We start from the raw sequence: 22,974 nt of genomic DNA, 5'->3' as shown, positions 1-22,974 counted from the left end.
CTCCTCTAGAAATATTTCCTTCCATAAGGATGAATAACCTTGAACAGATAAAATCAAGCCAAGGAGAGGAGAAAAATTAAACTGAAGCTCCTGACATATTTACATACCTTTAAAATATATTTATTTACATACCCTTAAAATGTAAATAAAATAGATCTGAGTAAAAAATTACTTCATCTCCCAGAAGCAAGCACAGCACTGTATCTGTATTCATAACTACTCCGGGGAAACCCAGCCACAAAGACAGTCCCTCTTTGACACATGCTTCCTACCATGGACAATGCACTCATGTAACTCATTGTTTATCTAGTCTGGAAACAAAAATGTCATGAAAAAGCAATCACAAGGCAGATGGCTGGTTTCACTAATCTGACCCTGTTTCTTCCAAAGTAAATCTAGTCTACAATAGTGATGCCCCAAATAATCCACCATTCCTATAATACTTAGATTTGCATATTTAGGTTAGAAATGCCCGGCATTGCTGGATTAGGATTTTTCACCAGTAAAACAATGCTCTTTCATAAATTCTACTCCAGAGACAATGCCGATTCTTAAACCAGACGTGCCCACACACAGAAACCTGAGTGGAAGCACGCTCACAAAACATTCTTACCAACGCTCACCTCTACAGCTGAAATGCATTTGGAAGTTTCCTTTCACTCTACTTAAACCCGACTGTAAAGAATGACAAATGCAAAGATTCTCTCTGTAGCCGCCCCCATGATAACAGATGACAAGATGCAGCACAAGCTTCATCTCTTGCTAATTAAACGAATCAATTAAGAGACTATTGTGGCAACTGTGTAACTGCTGTTCTATAGTGGCAATAACAACCCCACGGGGAGGTCTTTTACTACATTAAAATGCTGTCCTCCACAACTCCATTTGATATTATTAGAAACAGTTATTTGCGTCTTGCTGTCATATTAGTAGCAAAGGCAAATTATGGAAATATGCAGACCAGAATGGTCCCAGTATGAGATCAGGTTTGGTTTTCAGCCTCCAAGGGAACAATTGCTGAAATTCCAAAGTTCCCTAAAGTTCTTTAATGGAACTGATAAATCTATCAGCACAGCATCCATTTAGATTCTAGGTAAGGGTCACATATTTGCATACTTTCCTGCTAAGCTGCTACAATTCAACTAGATAAATTATCATATTAAGTTTACCCTCCTGAGTTAAACTGATGGAGTTCAAAATTGTTTTCGATGGTTGTCATTAATCGCTGCTACATCCTAAATGCTCACTTTGAAATCTAATTGTGCTGCTGTACCAAGGGTCATATTAATAGCATTTTTAATGTTAAATCTTTGTAAAACATGTTTATTTTACTGATATTACCACTGAAGCCTAGAAGACTAATGAGAAATGAAGTATATTTATTATCAATAAAAACTTCATCTAAAATTTACATTCAGAAACTTAAATTAGCTTTACTAACTTCATCATGCCTTTGTTTCATTAAGATCCCTGGTTAAGCTTCAAACTCATATAAATTAATACCTCCTAAACAGTTCCTGGGTATATGCCAAAGTTGCAGCCATCAAAAAGCTGTTTAAAAACATGGGCTACACATATGTTTATTACTTGGCAGAAGACATCATCTTCAGAAGAAAACACTAGATCTTCACTACGAGGTACCAGTCTTCATACATTTTTAAAAAACCCCAACAATAGTTCTTTGGCCAAACAAAGTGACTAATAATTATTTCAACATTGGTAAAGCTTAGTCTACCAACAGAAATCACTTGAGTTAACTTTGGGTAACCTGTCCATTTGTGTTCCAAGAAGTAAGTCTAACCAACCAAATTCAGTCCTTGTCCTTAAAGCATTACTGAGCTCAGTAAGAAAGAAACTGGTCAAATGAAGTACAGAAAACCAGAAATCATTATTTTTTCATTTGCTTATTTCTGAGGGACAAGGGGCATAATTTGTTATAAATAAAGACTACTATACTACAGATAGCACACGCACTACAGAATCCACCAACATTAAGGACGTTCATGGGAATTCTGACCTATTTATGATGTTATCACACATTTTTTCTCCGCAAATTAAAACTTTAATTGAAAACAGAAGAAAAGGCCAAGATTAAAAATGAACAAATAAAAAGCAAAACATTAGAATCTAAATGTAACAGCTTCCAGTCTAGTTTTGTAAAAAAGCAAGGCTTGCAATACAGATTTTCTGCCTCTTAATCCCTATCCCCAACTCATTCCATCTGATTATCCCATTTGCACCCACATACACTATTTTAACCTGCTGATCAATTTCAACCAAATTTGAACAAAAGGTAGGTAAGTCCAACTACCTAATAAGTATTGTAGGAACCATAACTATGTTTCCACAAATCTTCTGAAGAGCGCTGTCTGTGTTAAGGAAACAAAGAGGCCTAAATCCATACTCCAGCTGAGGGAAATTTGGCAGCAGCCAGTTGGCCAGCCAGAATGTTCACAGTAGCCATCTAACAAGCACATATGCAGCTTCAGCTTCACTTTGACACCACCACCTCTCACTCAAGGAAGTCTCAGGCAAAGACTATAAGAACTTGTTCTGTGGGAACTTGCGGCACCTCTAGTTTCTTTTAAGACACAGAAGCAAAATTCAGAAAGAACTCCAAGTGCATTCTTACTTTTCTTTCCAAAAGAATCCTGAGCAAGATTCCCAAAATAATCTAAGTGATTTTAGGACATGACTTTTGGCAACACCAGCATTTCTAAATCTCTCAGGTGCTTTTGACTTTGCCCCCAGTGGCCAGCTTTAATATATTTACTATACCTTCTGCTTTAAAAAATACAAATATATAACAGAATTTAAATGAGAATGGCATATGTAGCTGTGTGACTGCACCAAATCATCCACATCGCGTGAGCTGGAAAAATTCTCACTGCCAAGTCCTAATGATGGGCAGAAGTATCACTACTTCCACAAGTGACATCTGCATCGCACGAATTATCCACTTTCTGCAGAACACTGCAGCAGCTTGTAGCCAGTCCCAGCATTCTCACCACTCATGTTCAAAAGGGACTTACAGAAGTTAATGCTTCCAGAAGCAACTGCACGTTTTTCCTAGTGACAGCTTCTGCACTACTGAAATGCCACTGATGATAGCTCTACTACTAGAAGCGCTGTGGTTCACAGTGTCTCTGAAGCTGGGTGCAAAGAAAAAGTCTGTACAACAGTGGAATTCTCTTTAGGTCAGCAGGGACCCTAATCTTAAGGCTTGTGAAAAGGTAGAGTAAAAAAAAAATCATTTTAGAAAAAGTCGTTAGGTCGCAAAATAAACACCTACTAGACTATATTTATTTTCTTGCAGTAAATGCTCTACATATTCTAATACATACAACCTTCGTAACCTCGGTAGGTTTTCAAGCAATGTTTGAAAGTCTGTATAAATCTTCAGTATCTGGTTTCAGAAGTGTCACATACAGAAAGAAAAGCAGAAAGAAAGAAAAAACCTGTTAAGAACTGCAATTATTTGTAAGGGTAAAGGAAGCAGGTTGTTCAACATTTATCATTGTGAGCTAAATCAGACTCATATAGCCAAAGCTTCCATCTTTATTGCTACCTAATTGGTCTTTGTAACAATGCAGGGAGAAAGAAAAAAGGAGGAGGAAGCTGTCTGGAAGATGATGAGATTATACACAGACTGAAAAGTTCCAGTATCGGAAGAATTTGTAAATCTCAGTAACAGGACAGGAAGTCGGAAGTTTGCTGTTGAAGCAAAAGCAGACAAGTCATGGCAGGAGGGAGTAGAAAGGGGAATCAGCAGTGAGAAGTAAAGATAGTATATTGACCTGTAGCTTCCAGGATTACCTTAGCTACATAGAAGATGAATAAGCAATAAGTCAGGAAGCAAAGACAAAGATTTTGAGGAATACACCTCCATGTAAAGCTCTCCATTTCTGACCAACTTCATAAACAACATACATAACTAATAACCCTGACTGTGTATGAAACATCCTTTTGCCAATCTATCTGGAAGTAGCTAAAGAACAATCAAAAAGTCATTAATACCGAGTGAGCACTACTATACTAGAACATATGCCAACTATACTAACACGCGTGGCCAGGGTTTGACAGAGACCAGTTTTCCTAAAGCCAGTGTTCTCGTCCTGGAGTTTGCAGATCTGGTCGCAGCAGATCTGGACTATTTTCAACGGGTCTGCAAAGAGGCTGATGAACAGCAAGTGTAGTATTAACAAGCTAACAGTAATTGTAAGAGAGCATAAGCTTCCACAGCAAAACTTCAAATGTTTTATAAATCAAAGGTGGCAAAAAGCACTCCATCAGGGATGAGACTGAAGCAATGGAAAAACCCCCAGTGAGAACCAAGAAACTCAGAAGCACCTAAAGGTAGCTTGGGTTCCAGTATTGTGTTCATCACTGAAGGAACACTGCTAAGTAATATACTGAGCAACATGACTATCATCTGTCACATAGATGTTCTTTCATCCTCCCTCAGAGGAAAGAAGTAACTGTTTTTCTATATATCGCTGCTCTGATGTTAGAGAACAGAAGATCAAAGAAATGGCATCAATGATGAGTAGAGGATAGTGAAATTTTCCACTGTGGCTGAAGACCCTTCACTCTCTGGGACTGCCTCTTTTGAGGAAAGTGTTCCACAAGGCCAGCAGAGCATCACTGTCAAGCATGGCCTGCAGCCCAAAGCTGACGATGGTATTACTCATGCAACGGACCCAGGCCCCTCACTATCTGAGCATACAGACAGTATTTCTTTATTTGAAATTCTACACAGAGGCCATTACACAGAGTTTAGAATAGTTTAATGCTTCCATAATGATCTGTAGATCCTTATATACTTGCAGCTTTCTTAGTGTTAAAGGCTGCCTGCACAGACATATTTCATTGCTGAAGTCCAGCTGACAGAGGTGTGAATAACCAGCAAATGATCACGGCCATCAGTGGGCCAGCAAAAACCATTCCTCTCACATAGGAGAACAGAAGGTGGAACGAAGAGACAAGAAACACAACAGAAACTGGAGGCTAACTGGAAAGAGAGGAACGAAGAGTGGACTTTGGTCCTCTGAGAAGACTACTCAAACATACAGACTTCTGAACTGCAGAGAAGCTCTGTGTACAGATCTCAGTATTTTTCTACAGATCTTTATGTCTAGAGCACAAGTCTTAGGAGGATCAGCTCAGGGAACTGGGGTTGTTTGACCCGGAGAAGAGGAGACTGAGGGGAGACCTTATTGCTCTCTACAACTACCTGAAAGGAGGTTGTAGCAAGGCGGGTGTTGGTCTCTTCTCCCAAGTAACAAGCGATAGCACAAGAGGAAATGGCCTCAAGTTGCGCCAGGGGAGGTTTAGGTTGGGCATTAGGAAAAATTTCTTCACTGAAAGGGTTATCAAGCATCGGAAGAGGTTGCCCAGGGAAGTGTTTGAGTTGCCATCCCTGGAGGTATTTAAAAGACCTGTAGATGTGGCGCTTAGGTGGCAGACTTGGCAGTGTTAGGTTAATGGTTTGACTCAATGATCTTAAACGTCTTTTCCAACCTAAATGATTCTAAGATTCTGTGTGTTACAAACCTACTTCTGTGAGCTGCCTAAACACAGGCGACAACCCATAAAGGACTGCCTCCTTGTTTCCTGGTACTCTTGCTTTTGGGCATGGTTTTAGACATAAATCTGAAGTACGTATTATCTTGTTTCCTTTTTCTTTGTACAATATATAGAACAATAAGATTTCTTGACGTTATGGTAATGCTATTAATAAATACACTATCTGAATAATTCTAGCGTAAAGTGGCAGAATAGCGGGACTCCATCAGTATATGATATCTAGTCATGTTCATCAGAGAGGAAAAATGAGTAAAAACCCATGTAAAATCTAAATTATGGCAATAACCCATGACCTGTTCTGAAATAATTTATTCAGGACTCAAAATGTCATCATCCCAAGAAAATTAAACCAAATCAGTGTAGTTTCCATTTCAATAACTATTTCTTAATTTCTTACAGCTAAAAGTTGCTTGTTCCTCAGGCAGAACAATCCTTGTACATCCTCCAATAGCATGAGTCCTAGATCAGATCTGAGACTCATAACCCTCTACCAAAAAACAATTTGGAGAAAATAAGCTATCTAATGCCACAACAATTTGAGAGAAGAGAAATGCTCAAGTAGCCAAGAATTTCTACTCATGATCAAAACCAAAAAAAAGTATTATTACAAATCCAGGTAGACACCCAAATGATGCTAACAGTGTGCACTCAAAGCTATGATCTCACCGGGGAAAGCAACATGATTTTTCCTGTTCTCCTCTAAAATAACAGAAATATGCTGCTACACTAACAGACACATTTGTCCTACCATTCACATGTTTACCATATGTTATGCAGCAGAATTAATATTAAAAACTGTTGTCCTTCTGCTGCAATGTAGTTTTCTCTGTCCTTCACCCACCCAACTAGGACAGCAAGGATATTTCTAATAGAGAGCATACCTTTCACTGCTCCTCGGTGTCAGCTGGCTTCCTGAAGCCGGGGCTTGTGTTTTATCAAAAACCAGTAGCAGAACTGTTTCTACTGTCCAATGTCAAAAAATCGAGTGAAGCCTTTTATTGAAGCTGATGCCCTCCTGACAAGCCAGGGAGCTGTGCTCCTGATCAGCTGGTTCTAAAAATACGTTCTGATGGACAGGTCCGTGGTGTGTACGCTCAGTAGCATCACACTGCCTGCCACCACTGAAGTGCTATCAACATTTGCCCCCATCAAAAGTAACACAGAATGCTCAAAGCTATCCCTAACGTTTTCTACTGTGAAAAAAAGAGCAGAGGAATAATTTCACAAGCTGTTTATTACACTGATAACAATACATTATAATTATAATAATAATGAGCAATCAAGAGTTTCTTGCTGCTAAATATTTCTTTCAAACACTTACTATCTTGACTGCACTTCTATGTTAGCAAAGGTTTAGTAAGAGGAATGTACATAATGGCAAGTCCAAAATGTATTTCTAGAACCTTCATTAAGATAACACTATTTTCTTTGTTTGCATAGTTACATTTGTGTATGTGTATATATAGACACGCAGGTACATAGATATAGACTGTGTATCTAAAAGCGTAGGCAATTTGTAGGGGACATCATCGCAAGGAAAACCCATCCTTTTCCACCATTATGTAAGCTGACTGTATTAAGTTGAAATTGGAAGAGTACAAGGATGTTAAAGGGGTAAAGGACCAATTAAATAAAGGGATTTAGGGGAAAGGAGAAGGACAGTAGGCTAGAGGAACTGACAGGAACACAGGTGCAGACTCTGGCTTGGATTCTATGAGAAAACTGGTATCAGAGCAAACCCTGGGAATCAGACTTCATTATTGCTTCTCTACCCTGCTCACTGAAGTTCTCTCTCTCTGGGTTTGATCAGCAAGACATACGCATAATTTATATTAAATAAAAAATTGTGAATAGAGCACTACAGGCTTTTCTGTTTAGTCCTCTTGAGAATTTTAGTTGTAATCACATACTTCATTTCCTGAAATAACTAGGATCCAATAAACACACACAAGCTAGTCAGTAAGATCTGATATATATTGCAATCCATTAGCTGTTTCATCATCAATTTTTTAAAGCTAAAAAGCACAGCAATACTGTACCCTCTTTTTGTCTTCTTTTGCTGTTGCACAAGGCCCAGAACAAGAGTTCTAGTCTGTAAGTGAGACTCCAGGGCACTTCTAACGTATGAACATGAAATGTATTCATACCTAATTTAACAACAAATTTAATTTTTAATGTCACTAAATACACAACTAATCAGAATTTTCTCTGCTACAGCACCCACTTACAGGGGATCAATTAAAATCTTTTCAGTGTTATCTTATCAAGTTGTGTTTCTGTTTATATCTTACCTACTTGGAGTAATTACTTTCTTCTTACATAAAGAATATCAGATCAGTCAGCTAGCAGCAATCTCGCATATGCAGGATTCAACTCCAGAGCTGAAGCATCATTACAAATACAACAGTGCAGAACAAAACTTTTATTTTATGTCTTATTTGTAAGTGCCACTCTGCTTGATATCGAATAAGACATATAAATGTATATGCATATATAGAGATATATTTATAGAAGCAAAAAATATTAGGGGCACTTTTTGTCTCTAAAACACCAACATGCAAGTCTACAGGTGTTCTTGTTAAGTCTACTCTTATCGTGTTATAACTCCCAAAAAATGGCTTCATTGGACTTGTAGAAGAACTAGTTACAAGTAAGAAGAATGAAAGATTATGATATGCAATTTTAATCTTTTGTCCAAATCATATGGGCACAGAGATGTTAGGACTAAATTCTAAAGGGAACATTTCATTCCTAGGCTTCTCACTGTTAATGTCACCACAAGGAAACCTGTTGTTTTAAAGTCAGCACAACATACTTTAGAAGATACTTCAATTTTATTTCATTTTCAGAACTACTTCTAGGTGCACAAGGAATTTGGAAAAATTCAATGACTGTATTTTAATCATGCAAATCACGGAATTCGAAGCTGCTTCAATCACATCTATGTTTCTGAACATCACCTAACACAAAACTTTAGTTTCTATATTACATATGACTGCTCCAGATAATAGCAGATGAAAAAAATCTATTTTATTGAGTAAATTCTGTCTAACGGTATAAAATCTGATTAGGATTGGGACTTTAAGCATACTTCTCTCCAGCAAATCTGGGAGACCTACAGAGCTACCACGTTTGGTTAGAGTGAGAAAAGGACAGAACACTTTGCATTACTGAAGAGTCTTTGATAAAGCAGTTACTGACCCACCTCTGGGATATGAGGGCACATGGTATGGTGAAGCAATAGAGATCAGAAAGTTGAAGTGGGAGGGAAGAGTAAGTTTGATCCTGATGTGGATCAAATCTGAGTATGTTGCAGGAAGCTTACAAGTCTACAACCTGTTACTTTTAAATCCCTTGTAAATGAAACAGTCAGACCTGAATCAACTGAAATGTGGAACACAGATACTGTGTACTGAGCCCTGGAAGTTAGCTTCAGAAATTTGCCTAAATTCACCTGTTAAGCTCAGAATATTTACACATCATACTAACCTTCATAAATACAAGCATAAATGTGCTGCAAGTGTCATTTATCTATTTTCTGTTTACATTATATTCTTGTACCAACCTAACTCTTGACAATACTTATACATACTTACCACTGTGCCTAGAAACTGAATGCTTGTCTCTCCAGAGGCATTCCGAGAAAGACGCTGAAAAAAACAGATGTAAAAACTGATTAGAAGTGTCCCCGGAACTAGAAACCGTTCCATTTTCTGTCTGTAACATCACTGTAAAATAATCAAAAGTAACTAAGTACACAAATCTTTACGTAAAGCAGATAAAATAAAACCATTTCCTTTGACAGTTTCAGTACTAGAAGTCTAATTCATACTTCAGTTCAGATTTTGTTTCAGTCAACTCAATAAAATTTATTTTTTAGAAACAACGGAAACAAATATGGCCAAGTACAACACAGAACAACCTTGGGCTTGCAGAAAGACGAATGTCATGAATAATGAGGCTTCTGCCATCTCTAAACATCTGTGATTCTGTATTCCTGTTACTCACATTTAGTATTATCTTCACTCTCTCCTAATGAGAGACATTTTAATCTCTTTTTAAAATGCAAACCTCCAATGATGCTACTTTGAAAACAGGAAAAAAAAAATGACCTTACGAAATGTCTGGTCACCTACTGTGGTTCAGGAGTTGATTGAAGTTATTAAACAGTCTTCAAATATTACATTGTCAGTAAGCCACAAGACAATGCAAAAGAAAAGATGTTATTGATTTAACACAGTATTACCCCTAATCTAAATATGCAAAATGCATAAAGAATTCTTTCTTCTTGTGAACTGTTTTCTCCTTCAACGTGAAAAGTTTTTTCTCCCCTTTTCCCTCTTTCTGTTAAATTACAACACATCTAGACCCCAAATCAGGGTCCTAGTCATGGAACGCAGCCCTAACATTCACACAATGCCAGGCGTACATGCGAGTACAGAAGCACAGATTAGAGAAGGTGAGCATAAATTGCAAACAAAGAGCTGTACAGAGATCTTCAGTATTTTAAGGCAATGAATCCTAGGAACAGGATTGCAGATCATCTTGAGAGATCTTCTAGTCCAGTACCCCCAGCAGAATCAAAACACACCTGTGTCACTCCTAAATGATGTGTGTCTAAACCACTCTTAAAATCTTTCAACTGCAGAGATTTCACAATCTCCCTAAGCAATTTATCCCATTATTCAGCATCCTTATCATTAGGAAGTTTTCTCCTAATATAACTGAAATAATCCTTATGGCACATTAATTCTCCTCTTTTTCATCACAGACAGGAAGCACAGCTTACTCCCTTTCTTTTTACAGCTACCTACAGGTATATGAAAAGTCATTATTATGGCTCTTGTCTTCTTCAGACTAAGTGAGAAAGTGCTATACAACAATAGCTAGATATCCCACAAAACAATTTTAATAGCAATAAATTAAATCCTGGTCCCTTTTCAATAAAAGTGCATGTTCCTCAGCTATACTTTATGAAGTAATAATTACTACAGCCCAAACATGCTTATTTTTTGACTTAACAGGTCACATACTGACACTGCAATCTGTACAATCATATGAAAACAAAGGATGATGTGCCAAAGCCTGACATATTTCAACAATAATGATTAATGGAATGGAAAATATGGGAAATAAAATTTCATACAAAACCTGACGTTTACTTTTATAAAGGAAACAGGAATATACACTTTTCCCACAGTCTAGGATAAACACAGTCAGGTTTTGGAAACCACAAAGAAGAACAAAGTACCGGCTGCCTACAATGAATGAACCGCATGCCAAAACAAACAAGTCCCAACCACTTGATAAGCTGTCAGAAAATGGCAAGCCGAAAAAAATTAAAGGATTTAATTTCTTTTTTTCCTGGAATGCCCTCCACCCTCGTTAGAGTTCTGTCACTTATTGTGCTACCCTTTTGTCCACTTTCAAGGGTCATTAGAGACCTTTTCATGTCCTAATAAAAATTCCATTTTTTTGGCTAATCTCCCCGTCACACAGAAAAACACAACTTAAAAAACAAAACAAAACAAAAAGAGAAAAATAGAGTCCTTTTGTCATTTTCTTTAAAGGCTTTCAAAGTAAAGCCAGGTATCTTGACAACTAGACTTACTTTTCACAAGTGAAAACCAAATCATCAAAGTATTTCCTCACACAGATTCTTTTTTCTCACAACTAAATAAGCTAGCACAGCCCTTTCAAAAATAATTTAATAACCAATTTAATAAAGCCAAATATATATGTTTATCAAGAAGGAACCTTCTAAAGACATAGTCTCAAGACAAGACAAATATATAAGCAGCCTTCTTCCTGCTCTGATGCTCTGTTCAAGTGCACTGGTGTCACAGTATAGTAAATCCTCACTGCTACTGTTTGCTGTGTCCAAAACACAAAGCATTACATTTAGTTGTCGACAGCATTAAGTGTTAGCATAAGCACTAAAATCCACCTCTTGAATTAACAGCCAATGAGGAGGGAAAAAAAAAGTAATGGCAAAGGTGAGGAAAACAGCTAAACAGAGGAGAAAAAGAAATTTTCCTTCTGGGTATATTTCAAAACACAAAAACAAGAAAGAAAGGTAGAGAAATTCTCCAAGTCACAAAACATATGTTACATCAAGACCGAAAAGAGAACTGCCAGGCGTTTGAGAACCACGTTACAAAAGGAGTCAGCACATTATCATAATTAATGTTTCAAATTACAGTTGTAAATAAATTTCAGCTGTTAGATGTGATTAGATTTTTTGAAGCATATTGAAAGGAGTTATTTCTGTTCCACTGGTGGGCTTGTGTTTCTGGGATTTGTAAATGTAATTGATGTTTTCAGGAAAATGAAAGGACATGGTTAACAATTATTCTTTTATTTTCCACCTCTTTAGAAAAAAGACTAGTCTCCAATTTCCCTTGTAAAGTTAGATATTTACATATTCTATACCTCATAATAGATGGTTTCATATTGCATATGATAGCAGGAAAGTAATCAAATAGAGGTAACAAAAGAGAATAGCTAATTATATGCATTGTCATTGTTTTCCTAATAAATTGCAAATTATTTACTATGAGGTTTGCACCAAAAAGCAAGGGAAGTCTACCATTGAACAAAGACAAAACATCACCGTATGTTTACCTGCCAATACAGTAGAATTACATTGTTGGCATCAATTATGTGATCTTAGACATAACCGATGCATTTGTGGTTGATTCAACTGATAGGACTTCAGATGACATTAATTAGCATAATATGAGTTTAAAGTATTTTTTTTCCCTTATGAGAAAGTAACAAGCTACATCAAAACTGAAAAAAAATCACAACTTCAAAAAAAATCCATCTGCAGTCTCAAAGCTGTCAAATGGGTGTGAGTGTTACATAAATATTATACGTATTTTTACACACACAGGTTACAGTATGCTATACTGCATATGCTATGTATATACAAACAAAACGCTTATGCACGCATGTAAAAATAGACAAGTGTATACAATCATACAAAGTGTGTTTGATTTTCCTCCTCTATCTTAAGTGTATGCTATACCACAGTCATCTCACAAATAATCGTTTTAATCTGTAAATCCCAGTAAATTACCAGAGGTTAGTGTGATACGACTTTAAATTCTTCTGCTTTGCCATAGAAAATTATTTCCACTTAGTTGGGTATCAATGATCTATTCATCGTAAGATGCAGTAGGGTTACAATCAGCTTTGCATTAAGCCTGCAGTGGATCAGCACTTGCAGATAAAAATGATAACAACCTTTACATGAAGAAGGATAAAGAGGCTCAGCCTATATATATATATATATAAATGTGTATATATATATATATAAAAATGTATATGTATATACACACACACACATATATATTATTGAAAAAGATTCTAAACCAACATAGGCATTATTAGACAACAACAAGATTTCAGAGGATTTTCCACAAATCTCCTGGTATCTTGGGCTCTCCAAGCTACTGGAGGGGAGAGCAGCTGCAGGGGAGGAATGATACCAAAACAAAGAAACTTCAACAGACCAAAAGCAATTTTTTTGCTTTGCTTACAAAGCAAAAAGTTATGTGTCAAGCCAAAATGAGTATGAACTGGCAAAAGAAATCACATATATAAGTTTCTCAAACACATTTATCTTGAACTAATATAAACCACCTTTATTTTTGAAAGTAAAGCTGGAGACCATTTGTTACAGAAAATGTACGTATTGTCACCTGGCTAACAGTTTCTACAACTTTTTCAAGCCATGTCATAACTACATTAACAGTCAGACAATACATATCAGACTATACAGAACAACAACAACAAAAAAACCCCAACAAGCCCAGAAAATCCAAAATTTCGAGTGAACACACTGTAGTTTCCCAGTATGGTGCTGTTTTTCAGAACACAGAAGTTCTTGCAGACCCTACTGCTTCATTTCAACTGCTCACTACCAGAAATTCTGAACATCTTATGCCATGAATTTTAAATGGAGAATGCTATCCACTTCTTGACCAATATTTATAAACTCTTGAAAAGTCAACCTAGCAAAATACAGGCCAGAATCACCCCCAGACAGCTTTAATTAAAAAGCAAATTATTCCCACAAAATGGAAGTTAGGGGAAAAAACCCACAGTATTTTACCTTGTAAAGTTATAGCGGATTCATCTGCTAGTACCTCATCTACAAGATTTTGTGTATTGAAGATGCTTGGACATCTGAAAAGCTCTGTCATCCACCTATGTCATTCCCATCCTTGGAGTCCCATAGTTGGGTCAGAAAGAAGCTGCAGAAGTAGCTGGGAAAACTATGAAGTCACCTTCTTGTCAAAATGTGAGGACCGTTTTGGCTTTATCAATCTCCTTTTCCCTCTCCTCCTAGAACCTTTGCAGAAAGCAGAACTTCATTTCAGCACTCCCTTTCCACTGTGCAAAATCCCAGTCTAGGGATGTAATCCCAGACTAGCCATGTGACCAAGCTTGCCTGTCTGTTGGAGCCTGCCTCCATTGCACTGTATGTTCAGACTTGTGCAGCCTCACAAGCCTTTCCACTTCAGGGATCACTCTATTTCTGTCACAATTTAGTGTTCTCCACCGATGGTGCCATCGTTTCCTCCCCTTAGTGCATTAAACTACAGATGGAAACTTAGCCCAATTTTGTGCACTGCTCTACCCTTAGCCATTATCAGTTTTAGATCACACTTTATAGTAAATGAAGCCTCAGATAGCTGTTCTTCCTCAGGGCACATCCACATTTTCCAGGTTCTTACAAGGGCAGCAATCACCCAGTGGGGAACGAGATGATCGAGTCCTGTGTATGAAGCATTTTGACATGTGAAAGATGTCTAAGATCGGCAAAAATGGTACTATGTTGAAGTAGTCTTTCCCTTTAAAAGGAATCTTGACAGGATGCCTCCCCCAGAACATATTGCAAGCTACCTCAGTCCTTTTCCAGGGACTAAATGCAACAAACACTACAAATATGGATGTTAAACACAGCGTGAATAGCTTACAGGGCATCAAACTACACAGATAAAGGTGCAGGTGCAGTTTCTAAGAGCTTAAGGCACCAAATTCCTACTTTCAAAAAAACGGCTCCCTTAATGCCTGGGATTTAATTACAGTAGATGACTTAGGAATTTCCGTCCTCCCATAAACAGAAAAATGGAAATACAGTTCCTTCCCAATATTTCTTTAGGTGATATCCAATGTTAAAGTCACTTGTTACTTCTTTTTACCAAGCTTTAGACACTCATAGGTATTTAATATTAATACCACTGCAGTATTGCTATTACTTATATATAGAGTGCCTTCCAAGCATGTCCATGTGCTCCTTTAACCCTCTGTGATAGGTAGGTGTTATAAAGCAATGGATGAGAGGCTTTAAAACCAATCAAAAAAACCCACCACCAAAAAAAGACCCCACAGGAAAGACTGTTTATTTGGTGTTGGTAAAGGATTAATCTAGCTCCAGCCCAACATTTCCAGCTATTTACAACTACTTAAAATAACGAAGATTTTAGTCCTCCCTGTGAACTTTTAAATTTTTGCTGCTATTATGTTAAACCACAAAATTACTAAAACTCTTAGAAACTTTACCCTTGTTTTGACATGCAATACATTTTGCTCTTATAGGGGGTAATACACTACCATGTGATTCTAGATCTGATCATGTTTGATTGTCCTGAGATGGATTCTTTGCAGGATCCATAGTCCTTCCTCACTCTTCGATGCTTCTCCTTTTCCTTCCCCTTTGCTCTCTGAATGTGTTACCATGTTCAAGAGAACCACTCCTCGTCTTTCAGCATTTAGATATCATAAAACTACAATGTCTGTCAACAACTGAATACAATGCTTTGGTCTTTGGACACATACAGAGTCCTTATAGTTACTATCCTGAATATTGTCTGCCATTAAAATTTATAGCTCCTTTGGAAAAAAAATATTGCATAAGATACTGTGATAACTAACGTTATTTGATTAACCTCTTGAGTAGCACAAGATAACACTAATCCCATTAGGTTAAAGAAAGGTTACGTTGTTTGTACATAGAGCTTTATTGTGGAAGACCTCTCTATGAAAAGTGGACAATAAATTCCAGAGGGATTGATTGGGCATAGCAGTTGATCATTCATTTCCTTCCTGGATGAAAAAAAATAATTTCATTTTCATCAAAGAATTGGTAAGGGTGGTGGTGTGTGCTTTATGGTTCTGCTGCTCAATTAAAAAAGAAAAAAAGCAGCAATAACCTGTAATTTCATGATCTTTTATTTCCTTGAATTTTCACCTTCCCTTCACACATTCTCCATTTGAACCATGGACAAGAGCGTGATTTCACACAAATTGCAGACTGCTCATGAGATTCAGGTATTTGCTATTTAAAGTAGACATCATGACAGTAAAGGCTATCCGATATTTTTTAAGGCTTCATAACTCAGGAGCTGGCCATACTGCCATTGTATAGGCTCTAAGTGTATTCAGGGCTCATTTTAAAAAGTAATAATTTTAACAATTTTAGCAAAAACCTATGTCAATGAAGCCATAATAGTAATATTTGTTCTAACATGCATCATTAGCAATTACAGAAAGCAGCACCAAAAAGGCCAGCTTTTATACACCTTCCCTTTCCCTACAGCCTTTGGAAATAAAGAAGTCTCAGTCCTTCCCTTCAATCACCCATGATCAAACAATGAAACCTAAGTGGTTCAATTACTAATTTTCTTGCACAAAATCTTTCACGAACTCAACAAGTTGACTTATCTAATAATTATCTAAAGCAGATCACTCAAGTCTTTCCAAGTACACCTAGGAGATATGCATTGAATCATGCATCCTGATGAAGTTTCAGAACTTCTTTAACTATGACTTTTCTCTGCTTCTGCGTCTCATCCTTTGGGAAGGATCCACGTCCATCCACAAGAACAGCTACGTTGTTTGCCAAGGGTGACACCAGGACATCAATATCTGTGCTCTAGAACACTGCACAGCTTCAAAGTTTCCTGGCAAAACCTCCTTGCCAAGAGTTTATCTTTTTTTCCTTGCCCACCCCTGCCATTACCAACGAGAAGTGATAATTCAATAGGAACATCAACTCTGTGCTTGGTTTTGGTTAAAAAAGCCAAAGGAAATCTTTGAAATTAGTAATGAGAACAGATAACAAATCAGTGAACACTATTAAGTTATAGCAGAGGTCTGGGTTTTGCCCATGCTTTTAACACTGAGCACAGTTCTGGTCCCCACAGCTCAGAAAAGAGAGAACAGAAATGGGAGATGTTCAGAGAGCAGCACAAACATGAAGACAGGCTTCTCCGCAAGGAGTAACTCTGCAGCACTGAAAAGAGGCAACTAAGTGAGGATGAAGATACAAGCAGCATTGATACAAGCGGCAGGGATCAACTGCTCAGGTTTTTTTTCCAATACAGGTGCTAGGAGGAACTCAAACGAAGCTAAAAGACACCACCACAGTAATTATTAGGTAATGATAAGGCTGCAATAAGCAACTTGCCAGAATCTATCATTCTTTTTGAGCAACTGCAGGGAAAGAAGTAACAAGAACAGTGCCCTGACCAACACATATTAATGCTTTCAAAATAATTTTAAAAGCCGGAAGCACAGCAAGGCATACTACGCTGTATGCCACAGGCTTTTCCATTTGTCTTTTATCTGGGATATTTGAGAGCTTGTTCGTACTTGTCTCAAATGCTAAGAGACTCAAGTGAGGCGATAAAGATCCGTTTCTCTGTATCATATCCACTGATCATTTTTGGAGTTTAAAGGCTGAACTCCATTTTCTCAGATGACTGTGGCAGGATGAGCAAACAGGAACAGCCTGTGTTTCTCCACTGCTAAATGAAGGAGGGCCATGGACTGATGCCTGGTCCCAAAGCCAAATGGCAATGACTATCTCAGTCCCACTGGTTAGGTCTATACAGCATAGCATAAATCTGTACCAGATTTGTCTAGGTCAGCCATAACTGAAATAGGCTGAAACAAAGCCAGGGAGCGAGCTACCAATTAATCAATATGGGCCATCAGGAATCCAGTGCTGGGGCTCACACTATAGCTTTTCTTTACCCAACAGTATAGCTCTTTGGATATAGTATATCCTAATGTCTGCCACTGTTTGCAAATCATTGTGTGTCTCTCTTCTAGAGACAGCCGAGCAAAAATAATTCTGAAATCATGGGTAAATGACAACAGAGAGTGTGCAGTAATTGCACAGAACTAAAGAACAGACTGTTGAGCAGCCTTGATGTACACTGCTCACTAAAGCTTCCCAAAATCATTTTCAGTGTTTAAGAAAATGAGTGTGCTGAAGTATTGGTACTTTAGACCTGAAACCTACATAAGATGTCATTATCACAGATTATATCTGAGATCTCAAAACAGTAAAAAAAAAAAAACCACACACCTAATTTTTCTAAAAAATACACATTTGAAAAAAGTCTCCATGGGGTTGAAGGAAATGAGTACTTGGGCATAGGCTTTGTTCTCCTGTCAGACATTTTCCATGAACAAAGGCTTCATAACCCACAGTATTTTCATTTTTTTCTGCTATTATAGATCAAAATAATAACAAAAAGAAACATTGTATCAGAGAAGCAATTAAATCTGTCATATCCCAGAATGTAGAACATACTCCTCCTGCTGCAACTGTTGATGCAATAAATAAATTAAACGAAAAAATAAGTGATGCCATCACTGAATTCCCTGTAACATTAAGCAGAGAAAACTCCACTGATAAAATCTTCATCTATTTCATTCACAAAAACACTTGAAGCTTGAGACTGATGATTTCAGCTTTACAGGATCAAGTTCTTGCTTAGTAACTTCATTACTCTCTTAATCACACCTTGCTGTGACTGATAAAGACCTTTCTACCATAGAGTTTGGGATGTCCAACAGAGTCACAGAACAGTTAGGCTGGAAGGGACCTCTGGAAATCAAGTATTCCTATTCCCTGTCAAAGCAAGGCTAATGTCAAAGTAATACTGATCTGCCCAGGACCTTACTCAGTTGAGTTCTTCTTCCATCCTACAGAGCTCCAGCTCAGCAGAGACCAATCCTCTGAAAGCCAGGAAATACAAAGAGAAGGCACACTAGTACCATTGTAAAACTGCTTTCCTGAAGCTGCCAAAAGCCACTAAGAGTTTTTCAGGTTCAAGGCAGAGTGCGTGCACTACCTTTATAAGGTGGGAGGTTTCATTATAGCAAGCTAGCTGAGCTGTGAAACCAGTGTGGGCCAACAATATGCCAGTAGAAAGGTTGGGTGCATATGATACAACGAAGAGGTACAAAAGTGTTGCAAAAGAGGGGGACAAATAATTTATTCTGTCTCAGAATCCTTTTGCTATAGGGAACTGTCTGGAAGTAAATGGTATATAAGGTTGGGCTGAGTGTTTGATGATGGCATCAATGAAAGCAGACTATTTAACAGAACTAAGGAGTTGTAAAATTTGTCCATGTTGTGTTACCATAGAGTAGCCTTGGAATTTGAATGGTTGGGGGAGTGGTTTTTGAGAACTTGCCCAAACACAAGGAGTGCCAAAGCAAAGAGGGCTTGAGAATCTCCTGCATGTGTCTTTTTCTTGGTCAGCCTGCTCTCTCTGCAGACACCTGATGTTCCTGTGCACTCTCCCAGCAGAAGGCACCTACTTGCAAACAGACTGTAGTAAGGACAGACTTGCAGTTAGGTTCAAGTCCATCTGCCGGACTTCATGGATTCCTTGATTTATCTTGAGGTCCCCTTAGATTCTGGGGTTCACATGAGGGAATAAAAGGAGATGTTCAGCTCTATGGAAAAGGCAGCTTGCTTCTCCCTTCTCTCCTTCCACCCACTCCCAAGTTCACAGGCACAGGGAGAGAGAAGAGGTCACAGAGGATGATTTCTGCAGGCACAGGGCTCACTGAAATCCAGATTAACTTGTATATGGGAGCAGAGATAGAGGGATAAAAGCACCCTAATTGTCCCAAAATATGCCTGCTGCCTTTCTTCCAGCTGTCATTACTTTTCAGGATACCATTCTGAATCACCCTTCTCCCTTCCAGTTTCCACTAGAGTTTTTACGGTTCTTTTCCACAGCTCAACCAACCTTGTCTTTTCCACTCACTCTTCACAGGAATCATTAAGCACCTCATTTATTTGTTGGTTTTGGTTTTGTTTTTTTTTTTTTTTTACTCTAAATATTTCCTGAAAGGCTGTATCATATTCAAATAACGGTTTATATACAAGTGTATTTTAAATATGTATTTTCAACTAAATAACAGCCAAACCCTTCAAATCTGAATCCTCAGGAAGACATACCATAACCACATGCCTATAGTTACTTCTCTGATTTGCAGCAAAGGCAGAGTCTGAATTCATAATAGCTACATGTAAGTCAGATTCTGAGTCACTAACATCTTTAGAAACAGGTAGGGGAAACCATTTTGGCAAAGTATTTCTGCACATAAAAATTTCATTTGCTTGGTGAATAAAATCCTACACTTCACAATGCATTAAATTCAGCCTCCCCAAATGAGAAGCAAAGTCTGGTCATAAGTGGAGAAAATGCTGAGAAACTGGGATTAGCCGAGGAACTACTAAAAACAACAACAACAACAACAAAAACAAACCATGACAGAATCTGCGTACTTCAAGAAGTTCAATGGGGTCTGTCCACATCCTCATCCCTGGAGACTGCATCTCAGAAATCTCTTGCTCCAATGATCCCAAATTTTCATCAGTTCATCACTTTGTACAGCATCCTATGGATTTCACAGTAATCCAGCGCAGCAAAGATTTCAGAGCCCTTATGCCGCAGTCAAACGGACCTGCAAGTACACCCCAGGGTTCTGGTCCCTCTATCATCTGGGGACCTGGCCAGGCACTCCGCAGCGCCCATCTGCTGCACACAGATGGGCTTCCTCGCAAAGGAAACAAAAGCGGGAGGGAGGGGACTGCCACACATCCTAGTTGTGCCCTGATATGCCCTAGACAGACTGGGACCAGAGCATATACCTCTCTTCAGGTGTATTCCCAGGTCCAGTATTCCAGAAACAGTCTTAGAAAACCTGGGTTTTAAACTCATAGGCCTTCTTAACTCTGTGGCAGAGTTGGTGCTTTGCTTTGCTCTAATACACATTGAGCCTTGAGCAGAGGAGCGAAAGTACAGGAGTATGCTTAATTACTTATTTTTAAATGTGCGACAGATACGCAACGATTTGAATGTCTAGACTGTAATTTACATAAATACATTTTAAACCAAACCATTTTAAAATTATTTATTTCCTGCTTCTACACTTAAGTGCTTTGCTGGAGAGGGGCCAGACTGCAGGATCGAGCCAAAGGTGCATAAATCAAACCTTCAAAGAAATACAATGTTTACAAAGACAGTATTTGCTTGAGCAAATTTAGAAGAATGAAACCAACTATGAAGAGAAATTAGATTGGCTGAAAATTAATAAAGCACAGCTGGAATTATTCGATTCATCCATATTTGTTGCTTAAATGGCTCTAGGGCTAAGTCCTGCTGAAAGAAGATACTTCAAGACTCAGGGGTCAATTGCTTTTGGAGACAAATTGACCTACAGGAATACACTTGTCTAATTTGGTTCTTGCAGTGGGGCAACTCTACAGAAATATATAACCAAAAAACCAATTTAGATTCCAGTGAGCGGATATCAGAGGTCAAGTTTAAGGTTCCCATAAATTTACATATATACACTAAAAGATTAATAACTTTTCAAGCTACTGGGTTTCTTTGCTAAAAGCAAATACTTATAGATAAAATCGGAGAAAGAAACAACATATGTGCTTATTCCACATTCTGTCGGATAGATACCATGCAGGCAGCTCATTGCTAGCCCTGCAGTATTTCATACAGTTTGGTCATGCTCAGGGACTGCAAGTAACACTATTGCTGGCTCAGCTCCTAGAAGAAAGCATGTTTAGATGTCACGATCATTAATTTTGAAACAGAATTTTATGTGCCAGTTCAAATACAACACTTTTAACTGGTCTTACGACTATTAGTTATGGTCGGAGATCTGTATCCAGCTGTATAGTTATTATATAGTTTGCAATGAGGTCTTCTGAATATGGTTATCCATTCTAAATATAATGCTTTTCTCCTAGACAGATTTTATGTGTTTATACATCAGTATTGTTTCCTATTGAAAATCAGGAACATCATTTATAAAATAGCACCAAAATGGACCAGCATTAATATTAAAATATAAAAACACACGTTAAAATATAAAATTATTTTAGATATACATAAGCCCTGAAGCTGGCATTAAGCATCTACAACACCTAAGTTCAGAATTTACTTGGGCATTTAATGAAAATCTCACTCTCTGTCAACACTAACCTTGAAAGATACAGTATTTTTAATCTTCAAGTTGCAATCTTTTAAATTCAGACAAAGCAAAAATAGTATTTCCAGTTGAGTAATTTACCAGGAGGGAAAATGAAAAAAATTAATTCACACATTTCACTGTAAATTATTAGAAATCTCACCACTATATCACTGATAAATGTATAGGAAATAGATAATGTTGTATGTAGAAAAATACTTTCAATAACTCCAAAAGTTTTGATTTTAATTTTTTTTCTCCTTTCGCTATTACCAGGACCAATAGATATTTGTAAATAAATTATTTGTCCACAAATACATAAATCTGACTGGCACTATCTTCAGAAAAATTGATAAGGCGGTTCAAGGCACACTCTTTTGTTTGGAGTTGGTTTCCAACACATTAGTGGTCAGAAGGAAATAATATACAACTACATTAATCTTTTTAGCCCTCTATTCTTAGAGGCACACAACTTTGGGATGTTTTCTACATTTCTCATTTCAAATCATGGAACTAATCATATTTCATAAAAGCATATAAAAAACCACGTTACATGGGAGATGCACTGTCCTCTGTCTTTCAAACTGCCAAGGCCCAAAAGTGGAAAAATCACACGACCCAAACATGAAGAATCATTTCTGTAGGACTCCACGTAGGTTTTGGTTGGGTTTTTTTGTTGGTGGTGGTTTTTTTGTTGGTAGTGGTTTCAGTTTTGTTTTGAGGTTGTTTGTTCATTTTGTTCTGTTTTTTTTTTTTTTATAGTGATCCCTTCTTTATTTCTTCAGTGATCAAGAAACTATCTCCTCACAGCCATTAAATAAACAGATTCTAGAAAATGGGATAAATTTCTGTCTAAAACAAGTAACTTCTCTTTAGAAGAAAGAATACTCAAAACTCCAGATAAGTAATTGAGACAAGTTCACTCCACTGAAGCTCTGGATGCATTCAAAGTAGAAAGATAATGTTATTTGCACAACATCACGTAATTTTTATGATGCAGCAAGTTTAGATCCCACATATCAGTATTTGTATACCCACAGGCTTCTGGTTATCTCAGGTCTACGAACGAAGCATTGG

The 22,974-nt window shown here is 37.6% G+C and overlaps 1 protein-coding gene across 1 annotated transcript in view; it reads right to left on the bottom strand.

Moving 5' to 3' along the window:
- Nucleotides 1–22,974, bottom strand: part of PCCA (propionyl-CoA carboxylase subunit alpha) — a 300,632-nt gene that overhangs the window by 51,963 nt on the left and 225,695 nt on the right. Inside the window, exon 21 of the mRNA XM_086481594.1 lies at nucleotides 9,183–9,236. Coding sequence (XP_086337720.1) covers nucleotides 9,183–9,236 — 54 coding nt within the window. The remainder of the gene's footprint in view (nucleotides 1–9,182; nucleotides 9,237–22,974) is intronic.

The sequence above is a fragment of the Leptosomus discolor genome, chromosome 1 (genome assembly GCF_034619465.1).
Source record: "Leptosomus discolor isolate bLepDis1 chromosome 1, bLepDis1.hap2, whole genome shotgun sequence".
Taxonomy (NCBI): Eukaryota; Metazoa; Chordata; class Aves; order Leptosomiformes; family Leptosomidae; genus Leptosomus; species Leptosomus discolor.
This window is presented reverse-complemented; position numbering and strand designations above follow the sequence as displayed.